Source organism: Tenrec ecaudatus, chromosome 7 (genome assembly GCF_050624435.1).
Source record: "Tenrec ecaudatus isolate mTenEca1 chromosome 7, mTenEca1.hap1, whole genome shotgun sequence".
NCBI classification, from domain to species: domain Eukaryota; kingdom Metazoa; phylum Chordata; class Mammalia; order Afrosoricida; family Tenrecidae; genus Tenrec; species Tenrec ecaudatus.
In genome coordinates, this window is record NC_134536.1 from 38,341,319 (window position 1) to 38,354,951 (window position 13,633).

Genomic DNA, 13,633 nt, shown 5'->3' on the forward strand with positions numbered 1-13,633 from the left:
GTTGAAATGCTAGCTCAGAAAAAAAACTCATCTTTCCAAGGAATGTCAGCTTTCAGGAGAGGGATGAGCTAAATCGGCAGTTCACACACACTTCTGTAAAGGGCCATCGAGTCAAAGAATCCCCTTTAGCTTTGTGGACGCTATCCTCGCTGTTACTGCTCCTGACTTGGGGTAACCGGTCCACTCCCCCAACTCCCACATTAGTGAGTACTGTTGGTGTAGGCATTGCGACAGAGCAGTGAAACCAGCATAGAAATCGATGCAGTGGGAGGACTGGGGCTGGAACCGTTGGTGCCAGAGTAGGTAAAGAAGGACAAAGCATGGGGACATGTCGGACCTTCGCCTCTTTGCAACAAGGAAGTCGGAGCGGGTCGATTATGGCTGTCCCCCGAGCCCCGTGCCGTTTGCTGGAGTGGATTTGAACCACCAAACTTGCGGTTAAATTTACTAATTAACCAGAGTTAAACGTATCCTAAACTATACACTATTTTATTCACTTTTACCATTCCCTTCCTATAATACTGGTAATTACAATAAAAGTTTCCTAATAATGTTTGAATCTCAGCAGATCAGCTTTTAAGATGAAAACCACCCAATGCAACAAAAGTGAACTCAACGGTAGATCATTCCAAAGGGATCTGACTTACAAGAAGCAAGGTGTAAAAATAAACCAGGTTTATGGTTGATTAATTTCAGCACAGTTTCCATTTCATTAATTAGTGATGCTTCCTGTGATCTGTTTTTTCCACGAAGTGTGGAATTAATTTTCCTTTCATTGTTCGGATAGTTCTGAATCAGTGCACTAACCCTGCTCAAGGAGGTCAGAACCATTGGCGCACACTGTTACTTCCTTGGCAGCAGTGAAATCCAAGAAACGTTCCTGAGAAGCATGTCTGCTTTTAAGTCTATGAAAAAGCGTGACCATTATGGATTCTATGTCGGTTCAAACAAGAAATGCAGTTGATTGTTGTCCAGGACTCATACTGGGCAGCTGGGAAACAACGAAGACTTGCTGATTCACAAACCTCCCCTTTCAGCATCTTCTAACACTAATGTCAAGTCTACTAATTAGGACTCGCTGGTGTGGGGAGCAGAAGATGGGAGAGGGATAAACTAAAAAATGTACACTTTTAACAGAGTGATTCTAAGTAATTAAGTTTAAGAATTCACTGCATTTGAGACTTGATTCATAACAAATAACACAACCTCTTTTTCTTTGTCAGTGCCACCAATAAACAATTCTTGTCATTGACAGAAAAAAAACATTTATTTTACTAAGAAATTACATGATAAGGAAACAAAATGAAATCTAATCCATGTATGTAATTAGAAGAATTTAACTGGTGGGAGAAAAGGTCAAACAATGGCCCCAGATATATGAGCAGAAGCCAGGCTTTTGTTTCTATTTCCTGAAAACATGGATGGCAGACTTGAATTCTTAAATGCCTAAAGCCACAGGGTATAAAAGGAAACACAAATAAAGCTTCTAGTATTGTGGAAACTTGGCACCTCCCTCATTACGATGTCGTGCAAATGAGATACACTCCTGACTGCTCCAGACTCACGCTACCATTTTGGAAAACCTGCCTGGGAACCAGGACTATTGAAGTATGGCCTTTAAAAAGCAAAGTCTTCTAAATCTTATCAGCTAAATCCAAATTATGACCGAGGCAAATAATATTAGAAAGAGGGACAATAAACTAACTAGAAAAAGTCATTGTAAAGAAAAACCGGAACATTTTGTTTTTAGTTTAAGGATACTAGTAGCCAAATACAAATCTAAAATATAAATGGACTAAACAAAAAGAGGTCCTTTGTAAGACCAATTGAAATACATGTAATAAGCATGGAATTTTAAAAATTGTGTAAGGAATTTTGGGGCGCGAAACAGAACCAAAGATCCAATCGGCAAAATTTAGAATCAGGCTTTATTGAGAGGCTTGCGGGTGGATTCAGCAACTCAGGAGATTGAGCTATTGAAACCGCACTTTGGGAAATTTAGGCTGCGGTTTTTATACCCCTGCTGGCAGACACAGCTGGGAAGGGTCCAGGCTGGGGAGGATTGGTGCACACAGGTGCTTCAGAAGGGAGAAGGTATTTGATCTTGTCTATATGCCAAGGACGGCTAGAGTCGAGTGTGCCTATCTTCAGAAAACATTCTGGCTCCAGGAATTTGAAGGTTGAGCAGGGGAGGGGTGATCAGTGAGAGAGGGAGGTCAGTGAAAGGGAGGTTTATGAGAGGTGAATTCTGAGAGCCAAGCTGAAGGCACCGGATTCAAAATGGAGTCCCTTTTGCCAAGACCAGGCAAATTGCACTGACTTGCACTCCTTGTTATAACACGTCTAAACAGATTCTAGTTGAGGCACCAAGAAGGATAAGACATCGGCTTGTAAAGAGCCTCCAGGACAACATGAGTTCCACTAAAGTGAAGCAGCACCGAGCACTGAGTCGATGGCACAGCGGATGGGAGAAGGGTGAGATCACTGATGCTTTATGAACAGCTAGGAGGGCAGCGGCCTCCCACACAAACTCAACAGCTTGCGAACGGACACTCATTTCACAAAGAGAAGACCCTGAAGACAAAAGCCATAGTAGACCCCCTAGATCAATTTGTAACGAACCAAATGAATATAGACCGTGCTGTACTTGAAGAGAACCAATCAGTGATTAACAGCGGAAACAATAGCGAACCCAGTGGATATCTCCATTGGCCCAGCTTACATAAGTCTCGCTGAAAATTAAAGTTGAACAAACTTTCCACTCAAAGGGGTCCAAAACTGACAGCAGTTTAGATCGGCTGCAGAAGAGATGATAACTTTCCATCGAAATTTTAAACAAGTGGTCTCAAGATCCCGACATGTTTCTTGGGAGAATTGTAGCAGGGTATGGAACATGGCTCTACCAGCACAATCCTGAAGACAAGGTACAAGGAAAGCAAAGGCTACCGGGAGGTGGAAATGCTCCTGTCGAAGCGAAAAGGCCAGAACATGGTCATGGCAAGAGTTCATGAAAAAAGAAAGAGTTTCTGAAGACACGCGTAACATTTTGCTTGTTGACTTTCAATGAAGGGGCAAACCCTCTCTGCTTATTATGACAGCGTTTCAACAACATTAGCAAAAGTTTTAGCAGAAAAAAACACCCAGGAATGTTTCACCAGAGTCTTTGTTCACCGCGACAATGCTCTCACTCATTCCTCCACTCAAACAATGGCCACTTTGCTAGATTTTCAATGGAAACCCAGTGAGCTTCCACCTTACAGTCCTGGTTTAGTGTCCCCTGATTTCTGTTATTAATTGATCTTCAAAAATGTCTTTAAAGGGCACCCATTTGTCTTCAGCCAATTATGTAGAAAATATCGCACTGGCAGTGTTAAATCCCTACTTCTTTAGGGCTGGACTGAATGGCTAATATCATTGCAGCAAAAGTGTCTGGGCCTGTATGGAGTTCGTGTGGAGAAGTCAAGTTTACATATTTTTATTTTTACCTTCTAATTACATTTTTCATGAACTTTTAGAAGCCCCCTCATCCACCCATTATTGTTGTTTTTGTCAGGTGCCACAGAATGGGTTGTGACTCACAGTGACCCTAAGCACATCAGAATGAAACACTGGCCAGGCCTCACTGTCCTCCCAATTGCTGCAGCCATTCTGTCTATCCATCTTGGTGAAAGGCTTCCTAATTGTTGCCGCTCCTCTACCCGGCATGATGTCCTTTTCCAGGGACTGGTCGCTGTGAGTTGCAATAGACTTCATGGCAGTGAGTTTGGTTTAAGAGAGTTGGTCTCTGCAGACGGCGCGCCCAAAGCACGTGATAATGGCGTGGAGGACTAAATGGATGCGTATTTGAGCAGCCAAAGAGCATACAAATCAAGACTACTGAAAACTCGTTGAGGTTCTTATGAGTTGTGTATTGAAATATTATCAATTAAAGCATTGCTACATATTGACGACATAGCAAACTGCTCAGCAAGAGTCAAAGGCTTAAAATAGGCACTTTTCATTTAGCAAACAAACTCAAAACCAAACTCACTGTCATCGAGCTGATTTCCACTCAGAGATCCTGTGGGTTTCTAAGACTTTAAATCATTACGGGAGTAGACAGCCTCATTTTTCTCCCACAGAGCGGTTGGTGACTGTGACTGGTTGGTTCAAACTGCTGACCTTGAGGTTAACAGTAAAATGTAGAGACCCCCATGCCACCAGGGCTCCTTTTAGGGCTCCTGGAAATCCAAAACATGCAGTTGGCCTGTATCAGGTCCTTAACTCAAGGAAACCAAAAACAACCAGTCCTGCAGGGACTTCTGTTTTCTCAGTAATTGCAGGCATACACCTGGACACTGGCACGTAGGGAAGACAGCACGGAAGAGAACAAAAGGCAACAGCATCTGCTGTAGGGAATTCCAGGGTTCTGCTGCTCAGTACCGCCACCCTGGATAATGCTAAGCTTCAAAAATTCCCATATCTTGCCTGCCTGGAAATTAGCTTTCTACCAGCTATTTCTAGTTTATTTTACCCAATTTCCCACCTAATTTTCCAGGAAGCTTGACTTCTGTTTTAGCCAAAGAACTTCTAGTTCACCTGACAGTTTCCTGATCTTGGTCGGGCCTTCCCTTACCTCCTGCCACTCAGACTGAAATGAAAGAACATCCTAATCCTCTCACTGGAGCACGTCTGAGAGTCAAATCATCCTAACACGAGTCACTGCCCTGTGGTCTTAGTTCCTGCTCAGCGTGTGCAGCCACTTTAGTCCAACCAAGACTGCTTGATGGGAATCTAGAGACGGGGCTCTAAAGGTCCTTAACAGTGATATTTGCTGGCCTACACCTCACCTCAAGGCAAGGTGAAGCCTAATCCTAGCATTTTACTACAGGCTTATCTTAATTGAGCTTCTTAAATCCATTGGCCCCAATTTGCCTTGTCCAACCTAGTGAGGGATATCTGTATACCTTTGAATATTGAAATGCTGTCTGAATGACTAAAAAGTATTTTAAACCTAAGGAAAAAACCAAAGCACCTAATAATCCAGTATTTCATGGTCTCATGTCCAACTCTCACTGGGTTGAACAAATCAAATAATTTCATTACAAAAAGGAGTAAAGTTGAACCTGCCTAGGTAAATCCCTCTCTGGACACAAGGTTTAATGAGTAGATTATCAAGAGAAATGTTGAGAAGGAGACAGAAACTGAGAGGTATTGATCAACTTTGTCGGCCCAAGGGTGAAAGCAGAAAGAGACAAGTCCTCAGCTTGGAGCCAATTCTGGGAGAGCCACAAATGCCGACTCTCTTTCCTAACACCCATCTCAGAGCACAAACGAGCAGCTGAAGAGGTCGGATCGCATTTCTTTGGGGTGCAACGATTTCTCTGACTTTCTAGAAAGTGGTATTTTAGAGCTGAAATTAGCAGGAGAAAGTAAGTTATCCATTCTTCTTATTTGACACATATGGTCACTGACTGAGAAAAAAACAATTGTTTTACTCAGGCTCAACTTTTTTTTGTAATTTGTAGAAAGATAAATACAGGGAGACAGTAAAGTTGTCATTGAATTTGAGAACCTTGTCTATAGACGAAGACTTGGGAGAAAGAGAAATAAAGAGAGAAACTGTGGGGCAGTGAAGTATGTGGGCCCTGGAGTGAGCCTTTGATTCTGATCATGCTCTGCCATCATCTGTCTCTGTGTTGCTCAGCACTCACCTTCTCCAGGTTATTAATATTATCAGGTAGCAGGGAGACCAACTATACCTTAATGGCGAAGTACAACATCATGGAATGGATGATAACAAAAGCAGTAATTGTAGAAATAGCTTTAAATCATTCAGTGTATACTGCATGTACCTATCACCATAATCCTATCAGGTAGGAATTATTATCTTGAACAGATTACATGTCATGAAAGGGGGGTCAACAGAAGGTGAGATAAACTCGGCCAAGGTCTCCCAGCTAGTAAGTGGTGGAGTCAAATCTCAGATGGTTTGATTTCAGAAACAGATATAGATCGTGGGCCTCTCACTTTCTGGACACAGATTCTCAAGGGACCTTACCCTTGCTGGGCACATCGATTTCATTGAGACCCAGAACCTAGTTTGGGGAGATGTCCCTTTGGAGCCAGTATGAAGGACTAGATTTCTATAGGACAGAAATTCCATTCAAATACAAAGAAGTCAAAATAATCAAAGGGCTCAGCATGGTACCAAGAACAAAATGAGACGTCAACAAGTATGAAGATGCACTCCCTATGGAAAGAGATTGCATATGATAAAGCCATCCGGGCTTTGAGGGGACCTGGGGTAAGGCAGTCCACTATCACTAGAGTTCAGAAAGAAAGATGCATCAATCGATCATCTATAGATGTCCTAGCTGGGTTTGCGATTTGCAGGGTCTGACGGCGGGGAACTTACTCATTTTATTGATGTTTGGCATGAACTTGTACCAGGTTTGTAAATACTCAGCCCGAAAGCCATCCATGGAAATCAAAATAACTGGTGGTAGGTCAAACCTGATAATGAAAACAAAAGTCAGTCTGTTGTTACTTTTATTGTGAAAAGCAACAAATATGTTTTTTTGTACCCCTTTCAATTAGAAAACATAGTAAGATTGTACTGGCATCTTTGCAATGGTCTATTAGTCACAGGCGATAAGTGGTAGACACAACCTAAATGGCAATCAATCAATAGGTAAACAAAATATAGATGGATATATGAATACTATTCCCCCCTACGGGAAAATAAAGTTCTGATACATGCTTCAATATATAAGCCTTGAGAGCATCATGCTACATGGATTAAATGCATCATGAAAGGATAAAAAGTGTGTGATCCCTCTTATATGAAATATCCAACATGAGCAAACTATACAGAGATAAGAGTTTATTAATTAACTACCCAGGGATTAGGAGAAGGGGATAATGTGATTTACTATACAAGTGGTACCGTTTCTTGGGGTCTGATAAAAATTTGGAAAGTGTGGATGTCACTGAATTATAGTGTCACCAAGCTATAGATGTTAAAATGGTTGAAATGGGAAATATTATATATATATATATAATAAGAATGTTTAAATGGAAGAGTTAGCTAGAGAGAGATGGTGGTATAATTAAAAATGTTTTCCTAGTTGCTTCTTCCCAGCCTTATTGTACTAACTTATGTGTGTGGAGACCCATGATTCTTCATCTCAATTGGGACCTATTAATGACACAGGTAATATAAATGTGTCTTGGGGAAGAAGAAAAAAGAATGGAAATGAGGAAGGGTGGGGGAAAGGAAAGAAGGAAGGAGGAAGGAAGGACAGAGAGTAATGGCATGAGGTTGTTTTCCTTTCCTTCTTAAAAAATATTTCCTTTATAATAAACTAATTATACAGAGGTATATTTAGTACTTCCTAGTGTGTAGGTGATCTCTAATTAAAATGGATATTAAAAATCAGAATTGATTCAATATCAATGTGTTTAGTTTGGTGCTTATCTAACCAAACACACTGATTGCTATTGAATCCATTCTGATTCATAATACCACCGTATATACCTGTTACAGAGTAGAGCTGTCCCATAGGGTTTTCTTGGTTCTAATCTAAATGGAAGAAGATCAAAAGGCCTTCTAAATTAGCCTCAGCTTTAGGTTAGCATCCAAGAATAAACAGTTTGTCCTTCATAGTAGGTCTATAAGGAGTTAATTAATTATTCTACTTAATAGATGCGAGCGGCATGTGAGCAGAGCACTAACAAAGCATCGACAGAAATAAGATTCATATTGAAGTCCCCTTAAAGCCTGGCTCTGGCTAAGTCAAAAGAAGTCAAGAGGTAGTGATTACCAAACTCAAGGCTCTAACTACAAAATTACACAATTTTGTTGACTCCATTGTACTGTCCTACATACACAGTTGACCCCTGACCTTGAACAACACAGGAGTTGGGACATGGGCCTCCCATACAGTTGAAAACCCATATGTTGATTTATAGTTGACCCTTGGACAACATGGATTTGAACTTCCTGGGCCTATTTTTTTCACCTGCGCTATGGCAAGGAGCCCAAACGTTACAAATACCTACTTAAAGTACTGCGTGATGCGAACCATCTCAATGACTTACTGGAGAGGACAGCGTGCTCAAGTGTGGAGACTCACTGTGCTCCACTGTGGAGCCATCACCCAGAACAAGATCCCTGCCAATGCCCAGAAGTCTCCCCTGGTGGTCCCTTTCAGTGACTACATTCTGCAAACCTTACTCCCACACACCACACCGCTCTCTCACCACTGAAAAGGATAACTATTATCTTGACTTCTAACAGCACAGAGTTGTTTTGTTTCTTCGTTTCCCTAATATTTACATACAAGTAGAACCAGACAGTGTGTGTTCTTCAACGTCTGCCTTCTTTCATTCAACATTATTTGGGAGATTTCAGAAAAATAGTTGCATCTAGTTGTGCTTATTTTCATCTGTATTCCAGTGACAGAGTAAGTTACAATTCATTCATCCTACAGTTGATGGGAATTTGGATACTTTACAGCTTAGGGGCATTAGAAATCTCAGTTATAAACACAAATGAATCAGGTGCACAAGAGTAGACAAGAGGTTCATTTTCAATTTTGTGTTCAATATCATACCTAGGTGTTATGCACAAAAACATATCGATTTAAGAAGTGTGGCTAGAACAAGGCAAACATTCCACCAAACTCCCCAATAGGGTTCAGATAGGAAATTCTGCATGCTGATGAATTTTCCAATGTGTTTGAGTTTGAAATTGAGTTAACTCTGAAAAAAGAACAATGGGTCATCTAACTACACAGCATAAAAAGTATGAGAAGAATCTCAAAAACAAACCAAGTTTTCCAGAGGAAGCCTTTATTGTAGAATGATTCATTTAACAAACAATTAAGCGGGACATTCTGCTGGATGTTGATAACAAAGGTATAAAAGGATAACTGCTCCCCTGAGAAAGGAAGTGGAGATGTGAGCAGTTGCTCAGGACACTGAATATGCAGGAGAACAGAGCAGGCCAGCCGAGGAGTGTGACTCTAAAGACCGGTAGAAATATGAAAAGAGAATTGGACTAAAGTTTGAACTAAAGAAAATAACCCTGTGCCAACGCCCATAGGTTAAATACAGGAATGTGTATGAATCTCAAAGCACTGGGTTAAGCAAAAGAACACATGCTTTGATCCCATGCATATGAGCTTCTAGGAGGATCCCTGGTGATAGATATCAGAACTGGGAAAGGGCCTCTGGGCATGGGTGGAAGGGACATGAAGTATCTCTCTAAGGTAATGCAGACGTACTTTATCCTGCAAGGGCCCGGTTTCGCTGGAGTATGCATTTCTACAGCTCATCAAACTGTGTGCTTATGCACCATATATGTCAACTCCGCCTCCCTTCTTAAAGTGGGAACCTGGAAGTGCTTTAGCTATATCCTGGGGGATTGAGGCAAACGTTAGACTAGCCAAGTACAATTTGGAAAGGAAAATCTTTTTCGCCCCAAAGTAATTACTGTTGGCATAACTCTGGTGAAAATGTTTATATCCATAAATACACCACCAAAATGACCTTCCCACTTAGAGATAATGTCAAAGTGTTTATGAGATCAAGTGTGGGATCTAATGAACCTCGAAAACATTAATGGGTGAGCTACGTCAGTAACAAAAGATCAAATAATGCATAAAATCACTTATGTGAAATGTCTAGAACACACCAGTGAGGAGAAACCAATGTTCATTAGTGGTTGGACAGGCACGTGGGGTGTGTGGCTAGGGAGAGTTTGTTCGTGGGCACTGACTTTCTGATAAGAAGGATGGAGCACTGGGGAAATGGAGAACGGTGATGGTTGTGCAATAGAAAATAAAAAGAATGGAATTCAAAGTTCCAGAATGGCTCTTTCTGCCCTTCCGGTCCTGCTCCAGTACTACCCTCTCAGCACCAAACACACGGCCGTCAAGATGATTCTGATCTTGCCCCTATAGAACAAAGTAGAACTGCCCCGGTGGGTGTTCAAGACTAACTCTCTACGGGAGTAGAAAGCCTTCTCTTTCGCCTGAGAAGTGGCTAGTGGTTTCCAACATGTAGCCTACTGCACCACCAGGGCTCCATAGTACAAAATTATAAACATTGTAAGGCCATGAACATCTTTGTAGGTAAAGTATCTGTCATTATTTCATTAAGGCACATTCTCTTAGGGTGAATTTTCCTGGTCAAAAGAGAAGCACTTTCAAATAAGATTAGTAGATTTTGTCCCAATATCTAAATCATATTACACATCGCTGTCCACTTCCCTGTTTCAACAAGCTGATGAAGCACTGGAAGCACTCACTCATCTATGCCAAGAAAGTTGGAAGACAGGCACTTGGTCAGCTGACTGGAAGAGATCTATATTTATGCACATTCCAAAGAAAAATGACCCAACAGAATGATTGGATTATAGAATGATATTGATCTCACATGCACGTAAAATTTGGCTGAATATCGTCCAAGCATGGTTGCAGCAGAACATTGATAAGGAGCGGCCAGAGGTTCAGGCCTGATTAGAAGAGGACATGGAATGAGGGATATCATTGCTGGTGTCAGATGGATCTTGGCTTGACATCATCTTGATGTCAGATGGATCAAAGTAGAAAAATACCAGAAAGATGTTAACTCTGTTTGATTGACTGTGCCATGGAAGTTGACTGTGTGAACCCTAATAAACTACGGATAACCTTGAGGAGAGTCGGAATTCCAGAACCCTTCATTGTGTTCACCAGGAATTTGTACATAGATCATGAGGTAGTTGGGCTAACAGAACAAGGGAATACTACTGCCTGGTGTAAAAATCATGAAAGGTAGGCACCAGGGTCGTAGCCTCTTACTAGATTTATTCAATCTGTATGCTGAGCAAATCATCAGAGATGCTGGCTTATATGAAGAATAATGTAGCATCAGGATTGGAAACAGGCTTATTAACAACCTGCATTATGCAAATAACACAACCTTGCTTGTTGAAAGTGAGGAGGACTTGAGGCACTCGCTGATGAAGATCAAGGGTTGCAACCATCGGTATGGTATTCAACTTAATGTAAAGAAGACTAAAATCCTCACAACTGGACCAATAGGTAACATCATAAATGGAGGAAACCTTGAAGTTGTCAAGGACCTTGTCTTGTTTGGATCCACAATAAACACTCATGGAAGCATCAGCCAAGAGATCAAAAGATGTGTTGAATTAGGTAAATTTGCTGCATCAGACCTGCTTAGGCTATTGCAAAGTAAGAATGTTATTTTGAGGACTAAGAGGGACCTGACTGAAGCCATGGTATTTTCATTGCCTCGTATGCATGTGAAAGTTGGATATTAAATCAGGAAGACCAAAGAAGGACTAATGCATTTGAACTGTGGTGTTGGAGAAGAATATTGAAAGTACCAAGGACTGCTTAAAGGACAAGCCAATCTCGGTTGGGAGAAACAAGGCCAGAGTGCTCCTTAGAGGCAAGGATGGTTAGACTTCATCTTACATACTTCAGACATATTGTCAGGACATATTGCCCCTGGAGAAGGACATCATGCTTGGTAAAGTGGTGGGGCAATGAGGAAGGCCCTCGGTGAGATGGATTGACATTGTGGCTACAACATGGGCTTGGATGTGGGAATGATTGTGAGGAGAGCACAGAACTGGGCCATGATTCCTTCTGTTGTCAATCAGCTCGCTAATAACAACAACGCCTGCTTTGAGGGTGGAATCCCTGGCTTTCTACTCCTGTGAAGGTTTACAGTCTCAGAAATCACAGAGGCAGTTCTAGATCCACCCTGTCCCATAAGGTTGTTATGAGTCAGAATGGACTCAGTGGTGGTGTAGTGGAGTACTTCTTGGGCTGCTGCATGCAAGGCTCATAATTTGACACCACCGGCCACTTCACAGGAGAAAGATGAGGCTCTCTGCTCCCATAAAGATTTACCGCCTTGGAAGCCCACAGGGACAGTTCTCCTCTGTTCTATCGGGTGGCTGCAAATCAGAATGGATCTCTCGTGGTGAGTATGGTGGCTGTGCCTCAGAACTGACCAGAGGGCAATGGGTTTGTGTTTTTTGAAGCACAGATGGCTGCTCATTTATTAAAAGCATGAAGTTAGTGCCCCTAATAAAATCCTACTCTTTCATCCTTCATGGGCCACCATTCCTCGTAAGACCTCCCAGAAACAAGCTTCTTGCCTTCCCAAGTAAGACATTTCCGCCCTCAAATAGGAAATGTGAGGCTTAGATGAGGGGCCGCTGGTGCCATCGTGGTTGCTGGTGGGTTTGCTAACGGCAAGGTCAGCAGTTCCATGAGAGAAAGATGGGCTTTCTACTTCCAGTCTTGGAGTCCCACAGGGTCAAGTCCACCTGTCCTCATAGGGTCACTCGGATCAACTTGATAGCAGGGAATAAGAGGTTAATCAAAAAGAGTATTGGCAGCAGTAAAAATGACCTAAATTTTAGTTTTGATTATAGGATGTTAGCACTCTCTGAGTATTTCAGTCGAATTATAAAGCATGGCCATAATATATTAATATAAAAGCATTCTGTAAACAATGAAGGGAAGGTGGACTTTGAAGCTACAAGAAATCTAACCTTTTGGTAGCTTTTGAAATGAGCATAGCTTTAAGGAAGCTAAAGCTCCACCCTGTCTTTCAAACTCCATTTCCATGTGCCAACTGTAATAACCACCTCCACCCATGTGGGGCTCACCCTTCTGGACACTGAGATGGCTGCAACGTGCCACATTCTTCTTTCACCCACGGTGTTTCTCCTGGAAAGCAGAAGATTAAACCCTTAAGTATCCGGTTACACAATTAGATAAGAGAAGCAGGAGCTCAATGGATTGGACCTTGGACCATGTGATCCCAGTAACAAAACTCTTCCAAAACACGTTAAATGCTATTCCACATAGCATTCATTACGGAGAACACAACATGGTATATAATATATAATCCTAGGATTTGCTTCAAGATAATATAAAATTGAGGGAGATGATATTGAGGGAGTGAAGAGTGTACTGTGTTTGTTTGTTTTTTAATTGAAAATAGACTAAAGGGCACTTTCTTCAAGACAAGACACATGGAGCTACACGAGCTCCCTGGAGCTGGAGGAGCCACATGGAGACCCCTGCCAGCACTGAGATGCCACCACTGCCACTGGATCCACAAGAATTTCCACCCCTGGCCTGTGGTCTTCCTGCATTCAGTGTCATGGCATGTGCTGCATGAGTCTGAAGAGGCATTTATAGATTGGTATCAGACCTATGGGTTAATATTGGATTTACGGACTTGATCTGGACTTGGCTGGGATGTTTCTCAATATGCAATTACTCTTTAATATAACGTTCTCCCTTACACACACACACACACACACACACACACACACACACACACACACACACTAGACTAAAGGATGACAAAACACGAAACTTCATTCGAATGTAATGCTGGGTATGAGAGAAAACTAGCCTGTCACAACCAATTGGGTTCTAAGGACCTGTTCTACAATTAAAAAGAAACAGACAAAGAATATAGTGTGCTCACCTAGTGTGCTCATGGGGATCAGGAGAGGGGGAGAATGAGAATGTACCACCATCCACTCCTTGAGAAAGAGAGGAAATGTACCACCAGCCACCCCTTGAGAGAAAGATGGGCTGTCTATTCC

At 41.9% G+C, this 13,633-nt stretch overlaps 1 protein-coding gene across 1 annotated transcript in view; it reads right to left on the minus strand.

Moving 5' to 3' along the window:
* ENPP3 (ectonucleotide pyrophosphatase/phosphodiesterase 3) overlaps window positions 1-13,633 on the minus strand; it is a 99,055-nt gene that overhangs the window by 70,939 nt on the left and 14,483 nt on the right. The window contains exons 5-6 of the mRNA XM_075554538.1: window positions 12,680-12,740; window positions 6,398-6,495 (exon numbers count right to left, since the gene is read on the minus strand). Of these exons, the coding sequence (XP_075410653.1) occupies window positions 6,398-6,495; window positions 12,680-12,740 (159 nt within the window). The remainder of the gene's footprint in view (window positions 1-6,397; window positions 6,496-12,679; window positions 12,741-13,633) is intronic.